General features: G+C 53.9%; 1 protein-coding gene across 9 annotated transcripts in view; it reads right to left on the minus strand.

Moving 5' to 3' along the window:
* Positions 1 to 507: 507 nt before the first annotated feature.
* Positions 508 to 22486, minus strand: part of Rgs3 (regulator of G protein signaling 3) — a 119700-nt gene continuing 97721 nt past the window's right edge. For 7 of the 9 annotated variants that reach the window (XM_057783703.1, XM_057783704.1, XM_057783706.1 and 4 more), the window contains 6 exons: positions 12814 to 13884; positions 5522 to 5583; positions 3458 to 3559; positions 3129 to 3190; positions 2344 to 2510; positions 508 to 1452 (listed from right to left, as the gene is read on the minus strand). In XM_057783703.1, the coding sequence (XP_057639686.1) occupies positions 1267 to 1452; positions 2344 to 2510; positions 3129 to 3190; positions 3458 to 3559; positions 5522 to 5583; positions 12814 to 13884 (1650 nt within the window). In that variant the 3' untranslated portion in view covers positions 508 to 1266. Of the gene's footprint in view, positions 1453 to 2343; positions 2511 to 3128; positions 3191 to 3457; positions 3560 to 3659; positions 3851 to 5521; positions 5584 to 12813; positions 13885 to 22486 lie in introns of those variants that run through there. The other 2 variants (XM_057783714.1, XM_057783715.1) reach the window with 2 other exon arrangements.

Below are 22486 nucleotides of genomic sequence, written 5' to 3' on the forward strand. Positions count from 1 at the left end.
ACAAAGGAAGAGACCCACCCAAGCCCTCAGAAGAACTCTGGGGCCCTACTTTCTGTGCCTCTTCTGCTCTTCCTTCTGTTAGAGATGCCTGTGAGCCTGCCGCCACCCCACCTGAGACTCTGGCCCTATTCACCTCTCTCTAATCCATCCCAGGGCACTTGAACGTTCCATTAATATGGCAGGGTGTGGATGTGGCAAGGCCAGATGGATGGACTAGGCTGCACAGGCAGCGAGGCACCCTGCTGAGCTGCCATCCCAGGGCCAGTCAGGCTTCACTTGGTTAGACTGTCTGTTACCTGCTGCCTGAGGACCTTAAGTCACCATTTCACTGTCCTCATCGATCCCCAGAGACATGTGGCCCACCAGAGGAAGCACCCTGCCCGGTGAATTAGTCTCTGTCCTCGTGGTCAACAGGTGGTAGCAAGAAAGGAGCTGTTGGGATAACAGGTCTCCCAGCCCAGCCACCATGAAGTCTCCAGACCAGGAACACACAGAGAAGACCAAGAATGAGAATAACACCGGCTGTTTATTTGTTCCAGCACTCGTTACTCTGTGGCCAGAGGGCACTATGCCTTCCCAGATTTCTTGAGGGACACCCAGCTAGGGGGTGCCAGATTTCTGCACCCCCCCAAGGCCTTGTCGATCTAGAAGGCCCAGCTGCCACCACTGGTTCCTGGGACCAGCAGATGCCCTGAAACTGTAGGATGAAGGCCACCCCTACAGGTGGAGTTAACAAGGCATTGGTTAAGATATTGCACTTGTAAGTTAAGGAAACCGACAGGGAGAGGGTCTCCCATTACAGTTCATGTGCCAAGCATCCAACTACGGTTTAAATAAATAAAATTCAGTTGGGGAAGATCTGAGCTGTGAGCCCCAACAGCCCCCAGGATGGCCCCAGAGCTCAGGCCTGGGCCTCCTGTCCCCCTCCCGCACAGCCAGTTCTCTAAGGAACTTGGTCAGTGTGAAGTCTCCAGATCTCCAAAGCATGGAGCCACAGCTCCTAATCTGGTTCCGCCAGGGCCCCTGACCTGCCAGGGCCCTTGGTCCCCTCGTACCGGGGCATTAAGGACCTGATGCAGCCTGTCCTCCTATTCCTGTAGGGGCCTGGGTCTCTCTCAGTCCAGGCCTCGAATCCAAATGTCCATCTGTCTGTCTCGAGACACAGCCTCTGGGGGCTCGCTTGCCCCCTCCGTCACAGGGAGGGACGCGGGTGGGCTGGGAGCCCGCTCCGCTTGGTGTGAACACTGAGCTGGATACTGGTGGTCCCTAGAGTGGGGGACTCATCTTCTTCTGGTTAATGAGATCCAGGTAGAGGTCAGAGCGGAGGAAGCGAGGGTATGAGTCCTTTTCCATGAGCCCAAAGATGCGTTTTTGCGCCAGGTCAAAGCAACCTCGGGTGACACTCTGCAAGTTGTCCTTGGTGTGTTCCCGTGTGTATGAGTCCAGGTTTACCTGAGGAGTCACAGAGGAACACGGTCAGGGCCGCTCGTCTGGAGGCCAAGTACCAGGGAAACAGTGGGGCCACTGCAGCCTCTTCTATACCACGTGACATTACAAAGGGACCCAAGACCTGGTTCAGTCTGAGTAGCAGAATTTATGAGGCCTAAAAACCCCATGCCTAGAGTCAGGCTGCTGAGATTCACGGGCTAGCACCCTTGAGGTAAGCACTCAGGGATGTTGTCCCTCAGTTTTTCTACATGCAGGCTAGATGGTGCTTTCCTCAGACCTGTGAGGACCACACCTGAGTGCCTATACACAGCGGGCACTTGGTGGGAACAACGTCTCGGCAGGCTCTCTAAGACCTTCTTCACTTTGTGTGTGACTCTGGGTGTTCATGTGCACGCTTGCATGTGGTGGTTCCTCAGATACAATCTACCTTTCCTTGGGGGAGACGGGATCTCTCACTGAACCGGCGTTCACTGTTAGCCAGCAAGCCATCCTGTCTGCTCCTAACAATACCTGGTTGTTTGTCATATGGGTTCCGTGGGTCCCATTTGGGCCTTTATGCTTTCAAAGCAAGCACTTGACCAACTGAGCTGTTACTCCAGCCCAGACTCTGCGTTTTTAAAATGAGGATAACATTCAGAGTTGTCTGAAAGGCCATCATAAAACTAAACACGGGCATTCATATATAAAGAGCCCAGCATATGTCTGGCACACAGCAGTGCCAAGCCAGGCCATTTCTGCTACGGGCTACCATCCTGTTCTCTAGTCCACCTAGCAAACTAGACACTAAAGGTCCCTCCGGCCTCCTCCCTTCCTGAGCTGCTGGCTGCCTCCTAGCAGCAGAAAGGCTCTTGGGCAGGGGGACTGAAGACCCAAGGTCACAGCCTAAAGTCTTACCTCCTTGCAAGCCTGGATCGCAATGAATTCGGCAAAGATCTTCTTGGCTTTGGCTGCCATCTTGGACTGTGATTTGACCTTCTTGAAGTCCTCGCAAGCTAGCCAGAACTCCAGGTTCTCCTCACTGAACTCAGTGCGAAGGAAGGCCTGGAACACTTCTAAGCCATCTGTGAGGAGAAGACCAGGCCAGGGTGAGAGGCACAGCCAGCCTTGCCTGCCCTGAGCCCCTCCCCACACTGTGCCCCCTCCAAGAACCCCCTCCAAGAGTGGATATGCTGGGAACTTAGTGAGAGTCCCCAGCCCTGGAGAACGACAGAGCCCTTGGACATGGTCCTAGCCCTGGGAATGTCTTGTTTGGAGCCTTGGCTGATTTACCCCTACTTACGCCTCTGTAAAATAAGGATAACCAAACCATCTCCTGAAGTCATGAGAGATCCAGAGGGAGCCTGCCCCGGAGGTGGCAGGCATGCTCGGCCCAGTGTGAACCCTCGGTACATGAAAATGTTTACCCTTATTCTGAGAAAATGGTCTGAGCACACAGGTCCCAACAGCCTCTGGCAGGCAGGGCCAGTTCCCACGGGCAGGGAGAGGCTGGCAGGAGCCAACCCAAAAGCCAAACTAAGGGCCCTAGTGTGTGCCCTGCTATTGTCTAACAAGAGTGACACCTGACTGGAACCAGGAGACAGTGAAGGCACTTCTGGGGGGCACTCTCTAGGCTGAGTTATGGGAAGAGGGCGGGGTGATAAGAAGGCAAGAGGGAAGCAGAGTGGCCGGTCCCTACTCACATTTGTGAAGCAGCAGTTTCTCCAGGGACTCGCTCCATTTGAGGGCTTCCTCCGAGGTAGGCCTGAGGGGTGAGGGTAGGAATGTGTAAGGTCCTCTGGCTGGGAAGCAAACTCTACTTCCAGCTCCTACAACCTCTACCTGGCCTTCTTCCCAGAACAGCAGTTTCTAGAAAGGGTTGTTTGCTGGGTACCAGACTCCCCAAAACAACAGTTTCCCTCACCTTATAGTACGATCCAGTGAACAAAGCCTCTTCCCCAAACCCACTGTCCAATCCTTTTCTTTAAAAGTCAGTGATCACCAGCGTCCCAGGATGGCAGAGGGTACCTACTTGAAGGACTTCGTTGTCTTGTCTGTCTTGCCGACTGGCTGGGCCCCCGGAGATTCATTCCGCCTCCTGAAGATAGCCAGCTTATTCTTCATGTCCTTGGCTCTGGGGGCAGAAACAGAGAAGAGGGCTGATCAGTTTGGCACACATAATCTCTGCAAACTTGGGGTGCAGTAGGCTGCAAACTGGAGTGAGGGGCACCTACTCCTTCATGGTATGCCGCCTCTGTAGGTTCCCATTGCGCGTGAGGTACATGCCTCGGAGCATCTCCCAAGAGTCCCCCACCTTGAGACTCAGGATGATGTGAACTGCGCCCCCTCAGGCTCCTGCCTCCCACGGGGTTCCTAGGCTTCCAGGCAAATGTGCAGACTGCAGAGGGCTGGATCTCTCTCTCTCTCTCTCTCTCTCTCTGTCTCTCTGTCTCTCTGTCTCTCTGTCTCTCTCTCTCTCTCTCTCTCTCTCTCTCTCTCTCTCTCTCTCTCTCTCTCTCTCTCTCTCTCTCTCTCTCTGGAATCCTGGCAGGATGACTGGACCCCAGGCACAAGTCCGGCTGGGACTCAGACAGGCGGAGCCAGGAAATGGGAGGGACCAGAGGGGGAAGCAGAGAAAAACAGTCCTCCTGGCCAACCCTGAGAGGCGGCGTGAAAGGGGCATGTGTTTGCAAAGGACAGCCCCTGGGGCCAGCCCCAGGCAGAAAGCCAGACCCAGTTATTTGTGACCCACCTCCCTGTTACCATGGCAACGGGGAGGGGGAGTCAGCAAATTGCTGGGCAGGAAAAAGGGAGGGAAGGAGACTCTGCCCACCAGGGTGGCAGGACTGACTATTTTTAGCCAGGCTGCTCCTCCGAGAGGCAGATTTTAGCCTTCAGGAAGCTGTTGGTAAAAAAGAGGTTAAAAACCCATTGTTCAATTTCACACCCCTAGTTTGTGATTCCCTGCCAGCTCCTGCAAGCTTCTTGCTGGCATCAGAGAGGGACATCTATTAACATAGAAGAGGTCCCAAAACTCTCAGGAGTTCTAAGCTTGAATAACCTAAAGTGTAAATACTATAAAATTGGGGAAAGGAGAGATGAAGAATATTTGATGGTTTACTTAACTTCTATGCATATTTAGTTTTGTGACTACACCTACTTTGACAGGAGGCTAGAGGAGTGTGTCTGGGGAGTTCCACCCTCCAGCACCACCCAATGCTCTCTGAGATATCCCCACAGCAGTTCTGGTAGTGAATGGGTATCTGGCCCCCTCCACCCTCACCCCCACAAACTACAGCTAAGTGGGTGTGTCCGTGCAGACAATTTTGCTGTCTCTGGCTGCAGACTGAGAGAAGCCCACTGCTGTTACTAAAAACAGGAGAGGGCATGGAAGCTGGAGAAAATGGGTTCACAGACCAGCGGGGGCTCCAGCCAAGGTCTGTGTGCTAGGGAAGACTCCATCCTCTTTCCCCAGTTCCAATTCCTTCTGATCTGTGGGTGCTAGTGAACCTGGAGGGAAGGTGGCCTCCCTCTGGGGGTCATGACCCCACAGATCACTCCCTGCAACTCTGCTCCTCCAGTCTCCAGGACCTGAGAAACCTAGTGAGCGCATGCATATGTGCACGCACGCACACACACACACACACACACACACACACACCATTCCTCCACAACCCAGAGACCTTGTTAACTGGCACCAGAAATAGAGCCTGGGCAACAGAAAGCTTAGAGGATGGTATAGTGTAGCTGGGCTGACAGTGCCCCCTGCTGGCCATGCACTGTTAACATCAGGAACTGTCAGTTCAGCTCTGTGTGTCAAGAACTTTTCTACATCATATTTTGGCTCAGAGGCCAGGTCAGCCAAGGCTACTTAGTTCCTGCCTATCTCTGAGAAAATAAATGCTCACTGTCCTGATGTTTCACCCTGGACATTCAATATCTCACTGCTTCTTAGTATCTGTCAGGGGGACGGGGTGGGACTGGGGTGCAATCCAGCCCCCCCCCCCCCCATCCAGGAGAGTAGTATGGGGTAGATGAGAGAGACGCCAGGAGACTTCCTGGGTAAGGAATAATGATCAGGATCTTTCCAACCTACATGTTTTTGCTCTTTCTCTTCCGGGAGGCTTCATCCTCATCCCCAAGGTCAGGCCCACTCATCTGCAGAGAAAACAGAGATACGATGCTGTGTGCGGATCCAGGGGCTGCTGCTCAGACTCAGGGCACAGCATCGTGTCCATCCCTGGCAGAGCTCCCAGATCATGCTGTCTGCTTCTTCCTGGCTTGCTGGGGAGAAGCACAGCATGGCTCAGGCTTCCTGGCTGCCAGGTGAGCATTTCCACAACCAAGACCCTGACGCTAGCTCAGGACACTCAAGGAGACTGAGAGCATCCCCTTCACCTCAAAGCACTCCAGGGCTCCCTAGCGCTCTTGGGATAACATCCAAATCCTGTCACACAGCTGAGTCTTCATCACGGCACAAGTTCCATGTTGACACCAGATGCCACACTGTCAGCTAGTCTGGCACCTGTCGTAGAGACCCCCTCCTCTGCCCCATGCCCAGGAGAGTTGGCTTGATGTCCCCATTCTTTGGTGACTCTCCTGTCCCTCCTTTCTCTGAGATTCAGCTTAGGGTAAGACCTAGATTGAGAGACCTCATCCAGCTAAGAGGCCACTGTCACCAGGAAGTCTTTTGTGGCCTCTCTGTCTTCTTAATGTCCCCATCACAGCCAATATAACTTGTCTGAACCCTCCTCAGCTTGGACCCTAGTTTCCCGGAGGAAGCCTCACTCAGACTGGTCGCCTTCATATGGCCAGCGTGGTGGGAGCACACAAATACATCCGAGAAGGAGGATGCAGACTGGGGGAACACACCTAGGCGTCCTCACTGCTGCTCGATCCCTGTGTCTATTGCCGTCTGCAGTCTACAGTCCCAGCTCCCTGAATTTGCCTGGACTCTGCCTCCTGCATGAGAGGGCCTCGTTCCTTGAGTTCCCCATTTCCTCCTGGCCTCATACCCTTCCTCTAGCTTCAGAGGCTCACTGTCCCTCGCCCAAACAGAGCATTCAAGAATAAGCCTCTGTAAGTCCAGGCCTGTCCACCAGAGGGCGCAGACACTCAAGTACCAAGATGAACGTTTTCAAGGAAAGGCTCAGGCAAGGCCGCCTCCTTCCTGGGTCAGTTGCCTCACCAGAGCGGTAAACTCGTGTGTGTGTGTGTGTGTGTGTGTGTGTGTGTGTGTGTGTGTGTGTGTGTGTGTGTGTGTGTGTGTGTGTGTGTGTGTGTGTGTTGTGCAGCAGCAGGGACACACACCCATGTGGTATGGAGCCAGCCCCCAGCACATACACTGCTTCTACCAACTTGGAAAAAGTTTTTTAGTTGTTTTGATGATATCAGAGGAGAGTGTCAGCTACCCACCAAAACAGAGAAGATTCACCAGGATGAAGTCTGGGTCACCATGGCCAGTTTTGCGCCCATGGTGCTCGCACCAGCTCGGTGGCCTGATGTCACTTCTGCTGTCCCGCAGAGGCAGGCTGTCCTTGTGCTAGCCTAGCTCAGAGGTGCTTGGAGCCCCCACCCGTGGGAAAGGGCCCAGGGAGCTGGGTTTCCTCCCATTCTGACCTCGGCCTTCCGTACTTTATCAGCCCCACACAATGGGCCTGGGGACCACTCCCACCAGTCACCACCCCCAGTCTCTGTACTGCTGGGAAATGGGCTCTTTCCTTCCACTACTAGAGGTGGGGTGGGGTCACCTTCAGTAGGGACCAGTAGGCTGAGAAACTCTGACGCTGGCAGTCAGCTTTCAGGCAACTAGAAACCTGGGTACAAAAGGGAAAGTGGGCTGGAGGGTGGTGGTGCTAAGGCAGGAACTCCCCCTGCCCTGGTGGTTCTTAAATATGCCCAGCAAATTTAAGCAGCAGCCTTGGGCCTTTGGAGGTGCCAGCAAGAACCCCAAGGTCCTCTTCCTCCAGCTGCAGCAAAACCGTCCAAGGGAAAGCTTTCAAAAGGGTAGCTCCTTCCACCCGTTCCTACCCTTCCTCCGTGACCCTGCCCTGCCGAAAGGTAACAGAAGTGAGCCCAGAGTCACTGGCCCTTCCATCCCCAAGGCCTGCCTGGCCTCACCCTGCCACCACTGGGACCAGGCGCTCCACAGTCTCTTGGAATAATAACTGTAATTCCTACTGTCATTACCACTGTAATCATAGTCATGATTAAGAGTGTAGCTTCTAAACAGCCAGGATCTGAATCTTAGTTCAATCACATATTAGCTAATTGACCTTAACTGTGTTCCATCTGCTTGCCACGTCTGTTTCCTTTCACAACTGGACCCCCTCCGTTGGGCTGCTGTGAGTCAGCAGTGGCCAGGGGTGGGGGCATGAAGCGGTCGATGCTCATTAGTCCTTGCAAGTGCTACGGACCCTGCCCGTCTGTACACACACAGGAGCACGTGCAATCCTCACACTTCCAAGTGCTACGGACCCTGCCCGTCTGTACACACACAGGAGCACGTGCAATCCTCACACTTCCAAGTGCTACGGACCCTGCCCATCTGTACACACACAGGAGCACGAGCAATCCTCACACTTCCAAGTGCTACGGACCCTGCCCGTCTGTACACACACAGGAGCACGTGCAATCCTCACACTTCCAAGTGCTACGGACCCTGCCCGTCTGTACACACACAGGAGCACGTGCAATCCTCACACTTCCAAGTGCTACGGACCCTGCTCGTCTGTACACACACAGGAGCATGTGCAATCCTCACACTTCCAAGTGCTACGGACCCTGCACTGTGCCCGTCTGTACACACACAGGAGCACGTGCAATCCTCACACTTCCAAGTGCTACGGACCCTGCCCGTCTGTACACACACAGGAGCACGTGCAATCCTCACACTTCCAAGTGCTACGGACCCTGCTCGTCTGTACACACACAGGAGCATGTGCAATCCTCACACTTCCAAGTGCTACGGACCCTGCACTGTGCCCGTCTGTACACACACAGGAGCACGTGCAATCCTCACACTTCCAAGTGCTACGGACCCTGCCCGTCTGTACACACACAGGAGCACGTGCAATCCTCACACTTCCAAGTGCTACGGACCCTGCTCGTCTGTACACACACAGGAGCATGTGCAATCCTCACACTTCCAAGTGCTACGGACCCTGCACTGTGCCCGTCTGTACACACACAGGAGCACGTGCAATCCTCACACTTCCAAGTGCTACGGACCCTGCCCGTCTGTACACACACAGGAGCACGTGCAATCCTCACACTTCCAAGCACCATTTACTACATTTTTCCAAGCTTGCAGCTGGGGAAACTGAGGGCCAGAACAACATTACTTGCCTGGGCTCTTTAAGCTGGCAAGATGCAGAGAATTTGGGGTCTGGCATCAAAGCCCAGCGGAATTTGAGGCTCCTTTATGAGCAAGGCCCCAGATGATTTCCCCTCTTGGTCCTGTCCTGACTCCCGGGTTGTGTGGCTGACGAGCTGGGTCCTGTGTGACCGTGTGACAGGACTAGTCTATACACGAAACGTATTTAGACATACGGAGCATCTTTAGGCTTTTTGAAAACAGAAAGTGTTATCCCACCCTGGAGATGAAGAGCATTTTAGAGTTCTTTTGTCTGACCTTGGCCGGAGCCACAACAGCCCCTGCAAGGGGGCAGGAAGGAAGCATAGCCAGGGAAGGGCCATCACCTGTGTCTTCCTCAATGTCAAATAATGGCCAGACAAGGCTGAAGTCAGCGATAACTCCTGGGCTCACACACAGAATTGCCTAGAGGGGGGCTCCTCTGTACCACTGTGCTGGGCCTCCAGGGGTCCGGCAGCAGGGGGCGCCATGAGCCAGCATGGAATGATCTACCAAAGAGCTCCTGGTTTCCCCCACTCTCTGGACCTCAAAGGGCACCCATGAAGCCGCCAGTTCAAGCAGGGAGCCTGTAAGAAGTGTGTGGTTCTAAGGCATGAATTCACGGCAGAATTCACTCAGGACACCCGGGCAGGACAGCAGAAGTGGGCAGAGACCAGGATGTGACTGCTACCCTGTAGCAGGTGGCTGTGCAAAGCAGAGTCACACAGCTTGGCCACACAGCAGCACGCGTGACCAGCCTAGGACCCCAGCAGCTCTGCCTGGCCTGTCTGGCACTGTGCTGTGCTGGGGCTTTCGCACTCTCTGACCTACGACTGTCAACATCCTGGGAAGCGGTCCAAGTCCCATTTGACAATGGGAAACTCCAAGAAGAGACTTGTCCAAGGTTTCAGAGTCAGGGAGGAGACAGACCTGAGATTGGAATGGGTTTACCTGTCTCCACAACCGACGACTTCACTCTAGGGAGTCAAACCCAAGCTGGGAGGATAGAAATCAAAAGGCTGCCTCTCCCTCTGACAACCTCCTGTCAGCAGGAGGCTACAGGGCCCAGGGGCAGAGTCACAGGACTCACCACGTGGCTTGGGACAGAGTTTCTGCTCCTCCCACAAAGAACACTAGTGTGGAAGCTCAAGTCTGTGATCCTCGCACCTGAGAGGGTGAGGTGGGAGAAGTGTCACAAGTACAAGGTCAGCTTGGGTTACACCTCAGAAAAGAATTAGCCACGCTGTGGAGTTATGAAGGTCAGAACGGCTAGTGTGTGGAAAACTGCTGAGCCTGGGGTGGCGGTGGTGCACACCTGTAATCCCAGCACTCACAACGCTCAAGGCCAGCCTGGTCTACAGAGTGAGTTCCAGTACAGGCAGGGCTACACAGAGAAACCCTGTCTCGAAAAACAAAACAACAACAAAAAACTGGCTGCCATGCTTGAAGCACCTCAGCGACAGGACAGCTATTCACAGAGCACCCACTGGGAGCAGAGTGCCAGATCCTAGCTCGAACTCCCAGCCCAGCTACCGAAGCCTCCCAGAAACCCTCTGCAGTATTACCCCATAACTACTCCAGCGAGGAAGCAGGCTCAGAGACAGCAAGGACCAGCCCAAGGCCCTCCGCTAGCTACAAAGGCTGTTCCACCAGGGACTTGTTTAGTCCGGGCTTCACATCCATCTCCCTGCCCTGGATGGGTTTCTGACTGAAGCTGGAAGGGGCAGGAACGATGAATACTCAGAACTCAGAGAGTGGAAGCCACATGGTAGCGTGGCCCCCACAGACTAGAAATAGCCTCTGAGGGCCCTGGCAGATCTGTCACTCGGGCCTGAGAAAGGAAGTGGCGGGAAGGAAGTGACGGGCGGGTATGTGGGGGTGGAGATAGGGAGATGCCAGTGGGAACCTTGGGCAACACTAAGTTGAGGCTGGAGGGAGCTGGTACAGAGAGACCCACTAGACCCCAGGTAGGGGCATTTGTCCCCGGGAACTGAGGTCACCCGGACTGAGGGGCAAGTTGGAGTGTATGCATGAATGTGTATGAACTTCTCAGTATATAAATGTTTGTGTTGGAGCAAGGATGGTAGAAGAAGGGAGGGGTTAGTGGGAGGCAGGCTAGAGAGGCCTTTGGTCCTCAGCTCTCTAGAGAAGGGTAGCCAGTACCTGCGTGGGCCTGAGATCTTATCTCTTGCCTGCAGCAGCTGCCTCAAGGACTGGCCTGAGACAGTAGTGGTGGCCACCACGCTCTGGCAAGTATCACAGTCCCCGGAGCATTCAGCCTTGGAAGTTCTGACCACCCTCCTGCAAATCCTATGTCTATGCTGGTGCTTACAAAGCTGAGAATGCTTTGGTTTGGTTTTGGTTTTTTGTTTGGTGTTGGTTGGTTTTGTTTTGTTTTGTTTTTTGAGACAGGGTTTCTCTGTGTAACAGCCCCAGCTGTTCTAGAACTTGCTCTGTAGACCAGGCTGGCCTCAAACTCTGCCTCCCTGGTGCTGGGATTAAAGGCGTGCGCCACCAAGCCTGGCTAAGAAGGCTTTGGAGGCCGTATCCCAACTTGGTGTCACAGTAAGTTGGAATTCATTAGTAATGTCTGCCATGGCTGGGAACCGGCGGCAGGTATGCCCACCATGTGTGTCTGTCTGTGCTTCAGGGGTACCTTGTTCTAACCTCATTCTCAGTTTATCCTAAATGTATTTGACCTTCCAGGCCCTAATGGGGGCAACGTTTTCTAGGTTTTCTCAATGGTCCCAGGCCCTGGGGTCTCTCCTAAACTTTCAGATCCCTGAGTGTCGGTGCTCCCGCCTAGCCTCCTGCGGTTGTCATGACAACACTTTATTTAGCATTGCAGATGCACTTCAAGTAAAGAAGCAGAAGCAGGGCTCCCTGAGGGTTTCTTCCAAAGTGTGGCATCAGCCATGTCCTCAGGCCCAGGCTCTGCAGTTCATCCTTACCAGGCAGAGACACAGAGGTAGGAAGTCCTACTTCTCAGGAAGAAGAGCGGGTCTCAGAGGAGCTGGTGACTCACTCAAGGCCACACTACAGGGAAGGAATAGAACTTGGGCTCACACTGGCTGCTGGACATAAAGGCTACAGTGCGGTTTGTTCCATTAGGCCAAGTACCCAGCCCACACAGAAAGCTCTTTCTTTCTCTTCCCCAGCTGACACCACCCCCCACCCCCGCCCGCACCACTTCTGCAGCCTCTGCCGTGGCACTGAGCAGAGGGTAGAGCAGAAAACCGTAAACACTGATTGGCTTGTTTATAAACATCTGCTCAAGGCAAAGAGCAGAGTTCTTAAGAGTTCTGGTCTTGGAATCAGGTTCTGATTCTGGTTCAGACAGAATGTGATCTGGGTCAAATCATAGAACCTCTCTGGGACTCAGATTTTTCATCTGTGAAATGGGCACAAAATACTCGTTAGTGCACAGAGCTATTGAGCAGATTAATGTGTTGGTGTGAATTGCTTATAATAAACATGGGCCATCTTTGTCGTTAGCTAATAGATTTCTAGTCTGGCTAGGCCTGGACCAGATCAAAATTGTATTATTTCTTTGGAGGTGGGGGTGGCGGGGTATGTGTGGAGGTTAGGAGATAACCCTGGGCATCGGTCCTTGCCTTCTGCCTTGTTTGAGTCAGGGTCTTTTTCACTGTTTGCTGCTGGTACCAATCCAGATGACCTGAGAGTACCCATCATGCCTTAGGAACACGGGGATTGCAGAGGTGCGTTCCCTTACCTAGCTAATGTGGGTTCTGTGGAACCAATCAAGAGTTTCGCCCACAGCCGTCTCCTGACAGCAGCCCTGCAGTACTTTATTTTTCCAGCTACTCTCTCAAGCCTTTAAATCCAAATGCACAATGTTTTGGGCCAAACCACACCTTCTCTGTCTTCAGTGGGGACCACCAGACAAGGGATCTGGGAAACAAAACACCTGAGCATATGGCTTCTCCTTCTTGGTACCCCAAGGCCTTCCCACAGCTGCCGGAATCGCCCTCTCCATCCCCATCGCCTGCCCTTTTCCCAGCTCCTCTTCTTACCTTCCTGTGCCCAGTGAAGAACAGGGAAAGGTGGTGCATGGAGCCTCCATTACGACCCAGTTCTTTTTTGAGGGTGCGGGGTGAAGGGATGGCCCAGGTGGAGGTGGTGCCCTCACCGTCAGAGCAGTGTAAGGTGGTGTCAGAGGAGAAGCAGGGCCCACGGGTCTCCTGCAGCAGGCTGCCCTCGCTGTGCGTCCGGCGCCGCAGCGAGTTCTGCACACGCAATGAGAGGCCGCCCTCAGCACCTTGGCCAGTCTCAATCAGGCTGCTGCGTTTGGCCTCGCCAAGGTCCCCATAGTTGTCATCGCTGGTGTCCTCTTCCTCATCTTCCTCCACTTCTTCTGCCTCCTCATCCTCACCCGAGCTGCCCCCATGGGCTCCGTCCTGTTGGCTGTAGGCACTATCCAGCCGGACCTCAGGGATCACAAAGTTAGGCCTGGAGGCTGGGGATGCAGCTGCCGTGGTTGCTGGTTGCTCCCCAGAGCTGATGGTCTGTCCATCAGGGACCTTCTCTGGCGGGGAGCCCTGGCTATGAGGAGACCCCTGAGACGGCGGAAAGTTCTGGACTGAAGCAGAGGGTTCTAGGATGACAGGCAGCTCTTGAGGGTCCCGGCAAGATGGGAGTTCTGTGGTTGGAGGAGATCCCTGGCATGGTGGGGAGTCCTTGCTTTTTGAGGTTTCTGAGTTTTGAGGGGGTTCTTGGCAGGTAGCTGTGTCTTTACTGGGTGGTGACTCTGGGCCAGGAGCTGCTTCTTGCCCTGTAGAAGGGTCCTTGCTGGGTGGGAGATCTTGTCCCACAGGAAGCTCCTGGCTGGGAGAGGGGTCCTTGCTGGGTGGGAGATCTTGTCCCACAGGAAGCTCCTGGCTGGGAGAGGGGTCCTTGCTGGGTGGGAGATCTTGTCCCACAGGAAGCTCCTGGCTGGGAGAGGGGTCCTTCCTGGGTGGGAGGTCTTGTCCCAGAGGAAGCTCCTGGCTGGGAGGGGCGTCTTTGGTGGGTGTAGGCTCCTTGGCACCTGGCCCCTTCCCCTCGTCCAGGGGCATCTCCTTCTCATTTGTCTCTGTCTCAAACATCTGCAGCACAGAAAGAAGAAGACAGGGGCTCAGAGGAGGGGCTCAGAGGAGGGGGCTCAGAGGAGGGGCTCAGAGGAGGGGGCTCAGAGGAGGGGGGCTCAGAGGAAGGGCTCAAAGGAGCTGCTCAGAGGAGGGGCTCAGAGGAAGGGCTCAAAGGAGGGGGGCCCAGAGGAGGGGGGCTCAGAGGAGGGGGGCTCAGAGGAGGGGGGGCTCAGAGATGCCAGAGTCTATGTCTGAGCCAGCACCACAGAAGCTGATGATACCAATACCAGAACCCTACAGTCAGTCTGAGAGCCATACAGAAGCCCAAGACTCCCAGGGCTGGGCTGTGGGATCTTCTGCCTAGAAGTTTGCTCTGTGTACAGCATACTAGCTACCCGGGTGGGGATCACACCAGCCCAGACTCCCTCTCTTCTGCATGGGAAACATCAATGTCCTTATTTGCCTCTGTGTGTAAAGGAGACAGCAGACAGTCTCTGCCTTCATGAAGCAGAACCAAACCCAAGCCACCATGTTCTCAGCATGGGGAACAATCTTGAATCTCACCAGAGGGTCACTACACCAGAAACAACAACTAAAAAACAAGAATCTAAGTGAATCATTCAAACAAGAATTTGCTCTAAATGTTATGTATATATTTGAAACCTGTCAACTGGATGAAAATCAGAGCTTTCAAATTCTGTCCAACACCTGGACACAGAACCTCACTGAAGGCTTATCCACCTGATAACCTCAGAAATTTAAAGGGAGGGAGGGAGGGAGGGAGGGAGGGAGGGAGGAAGGAAGGAAGGAAGGAAGGAAGGAAGGAAGGAAGGAAGGAAGGAAGGAAGGAGAGAGTGGAAAAGACATGAAAAGCATTATTTCCCGTCTCACACACAATGGAAGGGCCCTGCAAACTCTTACAGGCTTCTGACAGTAGGATACATTTGCAAAGAAGGACACTGCCCCCTAATACGACTGTAAGATGTTTCTGTCTCAGAGGAAGCAGTGTCCAGAGAACATAGGGAATGTCATGTCTCACTGTCCCCAGTGCTGCAGGCACACACAGAGGGAAGCAGGCCTCAGGCCTGGGTGAGGCCTGGCTGTCCTCAAGAGCTTGGAATGCAGCAGCTAGACCTACTTAGAGTCTAGTTTTCATTCTTTAAACAACCACATCTACACAAAACTAATGAAAGAGGAAACAACACGCACACATACACACACCCTAGGAAGCTTTAGCACATGGGAATGTATGTTCAGAACACACTGGTACAGAGCCTCAACAGAAGGTACCCCAGCATACAAGTTCTGACCTTTTGCTACAGAGATCATGCCGGCCATCAGAGCAATGCCCTAACCACTATTGCCCAGCTTCCCGGAGACAAAAAGGCCATGCCTGAAGATGGTAAGCACAGTGAAGTTCCAGCTAGGCCTCTCTGATTCTGGAGAGCTTCAGCGTGCTGTACATTGAGGTCAGGGGTCACCAGGGAGCATCAGAGCGGATGGGAAGCTGCCCTATGGTGAGAGTTCACACCTAGATGCTATACACTGAGGTCAGGGGTCACCAGGGAGCATCAGAGCGAATGGGAAGGCGACCTATGGCACCAGTGACTCTATGGGGGTTCCTTCCCTGGAGAAACATGGAGCCATCCAGGAGGTGACCCCCCCCCAGGGATCCCTCAGAATCTAAAGCATTAGGCATCCAAAATTCACATAGCTTTGACCAGAGGCTCTCAACCTGTGGGTCACGAACCCTTTGGGGTCGCAGGGATCACCTAAGGCCATTGGAAAACATATTTCCGATACACTTAGGAAGGCTGCCCCTCTATTCATCTCCAGGAGGGTCCGCCCACACCCAAAACTGTACTAAAAGACGCAGCAGTGGGAAAGTTGAGAACCACGGGCTCAGTTCACAGAGAGGCCAGGTAGAGCCAGTCACTGGCTGCCAAGTATCCACTTTTGAAATGGACTGTCCACTACATGTAAGTCACAAACCAGGAGAAAACACCGGAGAGAGGTACAGAATAGGAGTGTGCTGATGGTATATACAGTGTTAACTGCAGATCTAGAGGGAAATTCTGAATTTAAAGCATGTCTTCCCTACAAAACTGCAGAAACAACCAAATATCTGGAATCAAGGTTTGTCTTTGATGGGTACCAAGCCTCCTACTCCAGAATGCCAAAAAACTCAGGATGAGCTTCAGCCTCTCCAGGCTGTTCCCAAGTAGAAAGAGAGACCATCCAGGGATAGACAGGATTCCTGAGGGTCCCACCTCAATGACTGACCCAAAGCGACCTTATACAATTTTGAGGCGAGGCTGGGGCCAGGGCCCAAATCTGGCTTTACTCTTTGCATACATGCTTCTGACTGCAGCATGATCCCAAACCCATCGCTGCATCAGAAAAAGGAAATCCTCCTGCAGCAAGCTCATGGCACCTCCCCCCCCAAACACACATCCATCGCTGCCTCACTTCCGCCATTACCCAACCTCTACCTGCCTCTTACAATCCTGGAGAGAGGTGAAGGAAGCAGCTGCTGGGTGCCCTCCAGGCCTAGTACAGAATGCCACTAACAGCGGAGTCAGGTGAATTCCCCTTTCCTGGAGGGCCTGGGCTCGTCCCGCAGCGCCTGTGAGCAGAGCCCGCTCTATCCCCTTAGGGAAAGTGCAGCAACAAGCCCTAAACCAGAAATGCAAGTCAGCCTGCCTCTGTCAGCTCAGCCCTAGCCTGGGGCCAAACCAAACAAAACCAGGAGGGGAGGTGCTGCCGCAGCAGGGGTGCCTGTCCCCAGAGGGCCCTACCCCGAGGGATGGGGGGCTTTCAGAAGCCAGTTGGTTCTGTGCTACACCGTCTGGACCAGGAGACACTGACAGAATGGTCTCACGGAGGAGATGGGGAGCAGACTCCTGTCTCCTGTCCCAGGCCTCTCACACACAAGGTGGGGTCTAGGAAGAGAGGGAGCAGCTGTGAGCATGCCCAGGGCCCATCCACACACTCAGTGCTTTGCATACAGGGCCCAGAACGCTTCCTTCTGTGCCAAGCTCCCAGGCACGATCTGTGTGTACAGTGACCACCGGGGGCAGGTTTGGTCAGGCCAGTGTTCCCAGGAGAGCTAGCTGGAGTTACAGCTCGAGGGCATACTCTAGAGAGAAGCTTACAGTGTTAAATGGCAGGAGGGGATTCAAAGAGCAAAAGAGGCGGGTCTCAGGATAAATTGCAGGTGTGGGCTGTCCTGTCAGAAAATGACATGGGCAGAGCAGTGCCAGGAGGACATGGGGCAGGACACAGGCACACGAGGGCAGCAGGCTGGGGTGACAAGAATCCAGAGAGAGTGCACAGGGAAACTTGCCTGGTATGTCAGGGCACGAGGTCCCAAGCACCACAGGCTGCTGCTGCCCATCCCCACCCCCACCCCAGAGTGTCCATTTCCCTTCTGGCCTCTATCCCTCCATCCATCACTTCTTTGGCTAGGCTGGAGCAGGGTTAATTCTGTCTTTGTCTCGCCTGCTTGCAGCCACAGGAAATGAGCCAGGATCTCTAAATGGAGCCATTGCCCAGGGCCTAATCAAATCCTCTCCCAAATGTAATCCAGAGCTTGTAGCAGGCTGAGGAAGGGTGGCATCGATGATGCCCAAGAGCTCCTGCTCATACCAGCTGTGGCTGCTGACCTTGGAACCCCACCAGCGACGAGGTTTCAGGGGTCGCTCTGGGCTGCTGGGGATGATCTGCCCAGTACCACACAGCCTCTGACTTTGGAGCCATCCCTGTTGACCCCGCAGGTGACCTGGGGTTCTCACGCTGATGATTCACTGCCTCCATTGTGTGCCAGGCATAGCAGATGCCCTCAGAAACCACTTCCTGCTCTGGGAGCCCACTCCTGGCACAGCCCCTGCTGGTGTTTGCCTCCGTCTCAGGGTGGCCCTCACAAGTCAGAAGGGTTCAGAACGAGCTCTGGTTGGAAAGCAAGGAGACTGGGGTTCTCTCCCCCTCATTTGTTATCTGTGGGATCTCTGGCTACCTGTTTTTCTCTGCCATGGTGCAAAGAGACCACAGAAAGTGTTCTTGGAGCCAAGAAGCTCTCCAAAACTCGAGGAGGCCCTCAGAACTCCTGCCAGGCTACAGACTTTTGTGCTGGGTTGTCTCTTCAAGGACCTCCAGTTTCTGGGTCTCTGGCTCCATATTGACTTCCACAAACCTTAGACACTTGACCCATACCCAGATCCCTCTATCCAGCCTCAGCCCGTCCTCTAGGACTGGTTTCTAGACACAGAACCTGGAGCCCAACAGTGCCTTTGCCACCAGCTTAGCCCTCCACATCATTGTCTTCCAGCCCCCAATTCAGCAGCACAGTCAAAGTCTGAGAGGACAATGGCAAGCTCTCACCAGTTAGTCAAAGTCTGGGAGGACAATGGCTGGCCCTCACCAGTTAGTCAAAGTCTGGGAGGACAATGGCTGGCAAGCCCTCACACTGGTGGCAGCTTTGGATACTGAGCCTGCTTCATTTTTTCTGGTTTAGAGACCCTAGGCTTAGGGGTTCTGTGTATTTATTTCCTCAGCTATAATAAAGGATTATGAACAACTTTATTGCTGGGCAGTGATGGCACACACCTTTAATCCCAGCACTCGGGAAGCAGGGGCAAGCTGATCTCTGTGAGTTGAGGTCAGCCTGGTCTACAAGACCTAGTTCCAGGACAGGCTCCAAAACTACAGAAAAACCAAAAGAAGGAGGAGGAGGAGGAGGAGGAGGAGGAGGAGGAGTAGGAGGAGGAGGAGGAGGAGGAGGAGGAGGAGAAGGAGAAGGAGAAGAAGAAGAAGAAGAAGAAGAAGAAGAAGAAGAAGAAGAAGAAGAAGAAGAAGAAGAAGAAGAAGAAGAAGAAGAAGAAGAAGAAGAAGAAGAAGAACTGCTTAACCATGATGCTGTTAAGAAAAATGAACTATCATGTGTCCGGAGTTCCACACTGTGACGCCACCTAGTAGCCAGTAAATGGTAGCCATGACCACCTCCAACACTGCTTGCCCTGGAACTTGCCTGTAGACTTCCTCTGACTGGTCCACTGAGCCCTGCTCGGCTCCATCACAGGCTACTCCGCCTGTTCCAGGTCCCTCATCTTAGCCCTGCACCTCAATCACGTACCACCCCGTCGAGAACACCCTCCTCCACAGGTGGCTTTCACCCACGTCCCAAGAGGAACTCACAGGCTGGAGGGCAGGACAGTCACCAACCATGCTGTCATTCCACAAAGCCCAAGACCAACAGCAGCCACAGCCTGCAGACATAAAGAAGGGCTCCGTCCTGTGTGAGGAGGGCCGGGGCACAGGGAGGCCCTTGCTGGTGGCACAGAGGGCAGGGAAGGCTCACTCAGAGGAGGCATACCACATACCTTACTGGAAAGAAGTGGTAGTTGGGGGTGCACCTGCATGCAGCTCAGGGATGGAGCTGGAGACCACTTTCTGTTAATCAGTCAGCTTCATTAGCGTCATGTGCCCCTGACTGGATGCATTCTGAGTTCATTCCTCCCCTGGGGCCCCCCATGTGAGGCCACCACCAGTGGTGCAGAGTCCTGCATGTCATTCTCTGGTGTGGATCTTCCGCCACCACCTCACCCCAAACCTGGGACCAGGCCCCAAATCCTCAGGATGGTCCCTCATCAAACCTCAGGCAACCTCAAACAAGCTGAACCCAGGGGACAAACAGCAAAGCAACACATGATATGCTCTCTGCTTAATTCCTCAAACTGCTAGGGAAAAAAAAAAAAAGCTTATTGATTTTTTTTTTTTAAATAATCTTTCCACTTATCCACATCGTTAACCCCATCCAAACTGTGTGGCCCTCCCAAAGGCAGCGCCGGTTCCTCAGGCCATACTTTGTGCTGTACTGGAAAAAAAACCTCTCTTTTGGAAGTCTGAACTTAACCACTTCTTTGTTTAGAACTCTCATGTGACTCCCCAGTGCCTCTCCAAGTCCAAACTCTGTAGCCCTGAAAGACATGAGCTTCCGTCAGATCTCCACTTCCCTAGTGGTCAGGACCAGGCCCTGGCTCATTCCTTCTCCCCCATCCCCTAGAGTAACTCAGAAAATGCTTACAGAGCCCAGTCATGCGCCAAGGCTTGTGCCAGGCACTGGAGCCAAACAGCAGCAGAAGACATGCCTGCCTTAGAGGTGCCAGGTCTGTAGAAGAGAGACTGGAATGAAGCGCCAGGCCAACCTCGCGCCACCCCAGCCTTGCCCCAGGGGCTGTGGGAGCTGAGGTAGCAAGAAAGGCAGGTGAGGCTCATGGAGGAGGAAATGAGGGCAGGCAGAGGATGGGGACTCCAGCCGGGCTTTGGGTGTGCCGGGAGTACCAACCTTACTGTGAAGGCAGCAATTGGCTCATGGGACCATGCCCTAGCCTTCTCACCCTCTCCCTTCAGAGTTTCCTCTGCTTATTTGCTTTCTGATCTTGGACAAGTCCCTTGGCCTCTGAATCTGTTTTCTGAGTGTGGCCAATGGTCCTGACCCCCTAGGGTTGCCAGGAGTGAGCGAGCACGAGCAAAGGTGGGCCATGGAGGTGGGTGAGCAGCGGCGCTCAGTGAACATTGCTATCCATTTCCACTATTTCTAGGCCCGCCTTCTCCTTGCCCCTCCAGGGCTAAGCAGACAGTTCTCAGAGTAAGGTTCTGTTTCCTACACGCACCTAGACCTTGCCACGGAGCCACCATCAGATCTCCAAGGTCTCCAGGGGCAGCAGAGTCTCCTCCCATCCCTTCTTCATCCCCTCCCGAGAGCCCTGCCCACCTCTCTCACCTACCTCTGGGTTTCTATGCCCCTGAGGCAGGGCCCTGGTCCTCCCCCCACGTCTCTCCCCCTAGAGACCTGGCACCTTCAGGGCAGAGGTAGATCTCGTTGGTCTTTGGCTCCAGTGCCTAACGCAGGCCTTGGCACATGCTGGGCTCTGAAGGCATCTGCAGAGCCACTCTGAGGAGTGAGGGAAGGAAGTGAGCCAGGGCTTCAATCCTCATGAGCCAAAGCAGGGCCTGCCTGACCACAAAGACAGCACAGGGGAGACTGGCAAGGAAACCTGGAGTTACCACCTAGAGCCCTTCAGCCAGGGCATCTCACAAGAACACACAGGAAGAGGATCTGAGGCAGTAGAGCTATTAGCATGCACTCACATGTATACACAAACACACAGACACAAACACACAGACACACACACACAGACACACACGCGCACACACACACACACGCACACAGACACGCACACACACCCTTCAAAGCCTTCTCTTTCTGATATCCCATCATGGTCTTTCCTGACTGCGTTTACTTCCTTCCTTTCTTCCTCGCTTTCTTCCAAGGATTCCCCAGAGTGCCCGTGGGGAAGAATGGGCTGGGCCATAGCAAGCAGTGTCACAGGTAGGGCCTGCCCTTGCTCCAAGTGACTGGGCACAGGAGGGCAGGAATCTGAGTCAAATGTGAGTGACGTAGGAGTGTGGTTTTCAATGCCACATACCTAGAGACCCTCGCAAACCAGTTCCTTCCCAGATCCACTGCAAATACGGCTTTCCTACACCACCCTATGCTAGGTTTATCAACCGGAAACCAAAAAGCTCTGCTGTGCCAAGAAGACCCAGGGAAGGGCACAAATACAACTGTGGTCCTGAGGCTGGCAACAGAGACTATGTAGGGAAGCTGGGGTTGATGCCCATCTCCTACCCGTGTGCCACGGTGGGGTAGGAGGATGGAGGGCCGGTGCACAGCAGTGTGCAGCACGTGGTGGTACCCTCTGCTTACACTTCACTGAGCAGTAACTTAGTGAACGGGAGCACTCTGAAAGCTAGAAATGATGGGACAGAAGTCACTATGGTGAACAAGTGGGACAAACCGGGGTTGAGATCCCATCTCCAGCACGTCTGAGATCATGTGCAGCCTGCTTTAAAGGCGGGGCTGCTTTATGTGAAGCATAGTGACTCAAACGCCAAGTCCCCACATCCCAGCACACGGGTGATCAGGGAGCACCTACAAACACCGCATTCATATTCTTAGACCTATGGGGATCACCGTCACAGACACTGTCAGCTCACACCCCTGCATTTAGTTCTGGGACAGAACACTAAACACACTTTGTTCCTTAAAACAGCCTAGGAGTATTACAGCTGCTCAGCTCCAGGCAGGAAACTGAGGCCTATACCAAAGGCCTCAGAATCACAGGACGGGGCCAGCCCACACCCCCAGCCTTCTCTTGAGTCCAGTCATTTGGGCTCCCTTTGAGACCTAGGCCAAGCCACTCCTCTCCTGGGCATGACTCTCCTAGGATCTGCCCACTCAGAGGGGTAAGATCTTGACCTGATGCATGGCTAGGCCTCAGTGAGGACCAAAAATGAGGAGAGGCAGATCCACCCTCCATCTTCAGAGTCTGTGGTCCTGGGGGCCCTGGTGACTAATATTGGAAGTGATGGAAGGCCTGGGATTCACAACTGTACGATAGACTCAGCTGCTGCCCTGCAGCTCAAGGTCATCTTGACAGGCCCTCAGGCAGGCCACTGAGTCCCAACAGATGCACCCTCTCTGGGAGGGGTGATGCTGGGCTGGGTTTGGTTGAGTCTGCTCCAAACCCATCTTCCGGCTATCCAGTCATGGGACTTT

This window comes from Chionomys nivalis, chromosome 11 (genome assembly GCF_950005125.1).
Source record: "Chionomys nivalis chromosome 11, mChiNiv1.1, whole genome shotgun sequence".
In the NCBI taxonomy this organism is placed as follows: Eukaryota; Metazoa; Chordata; class Mammalia; order Rodentia; family Cricetidae; genus Chionomys; species Chionomys nivalis.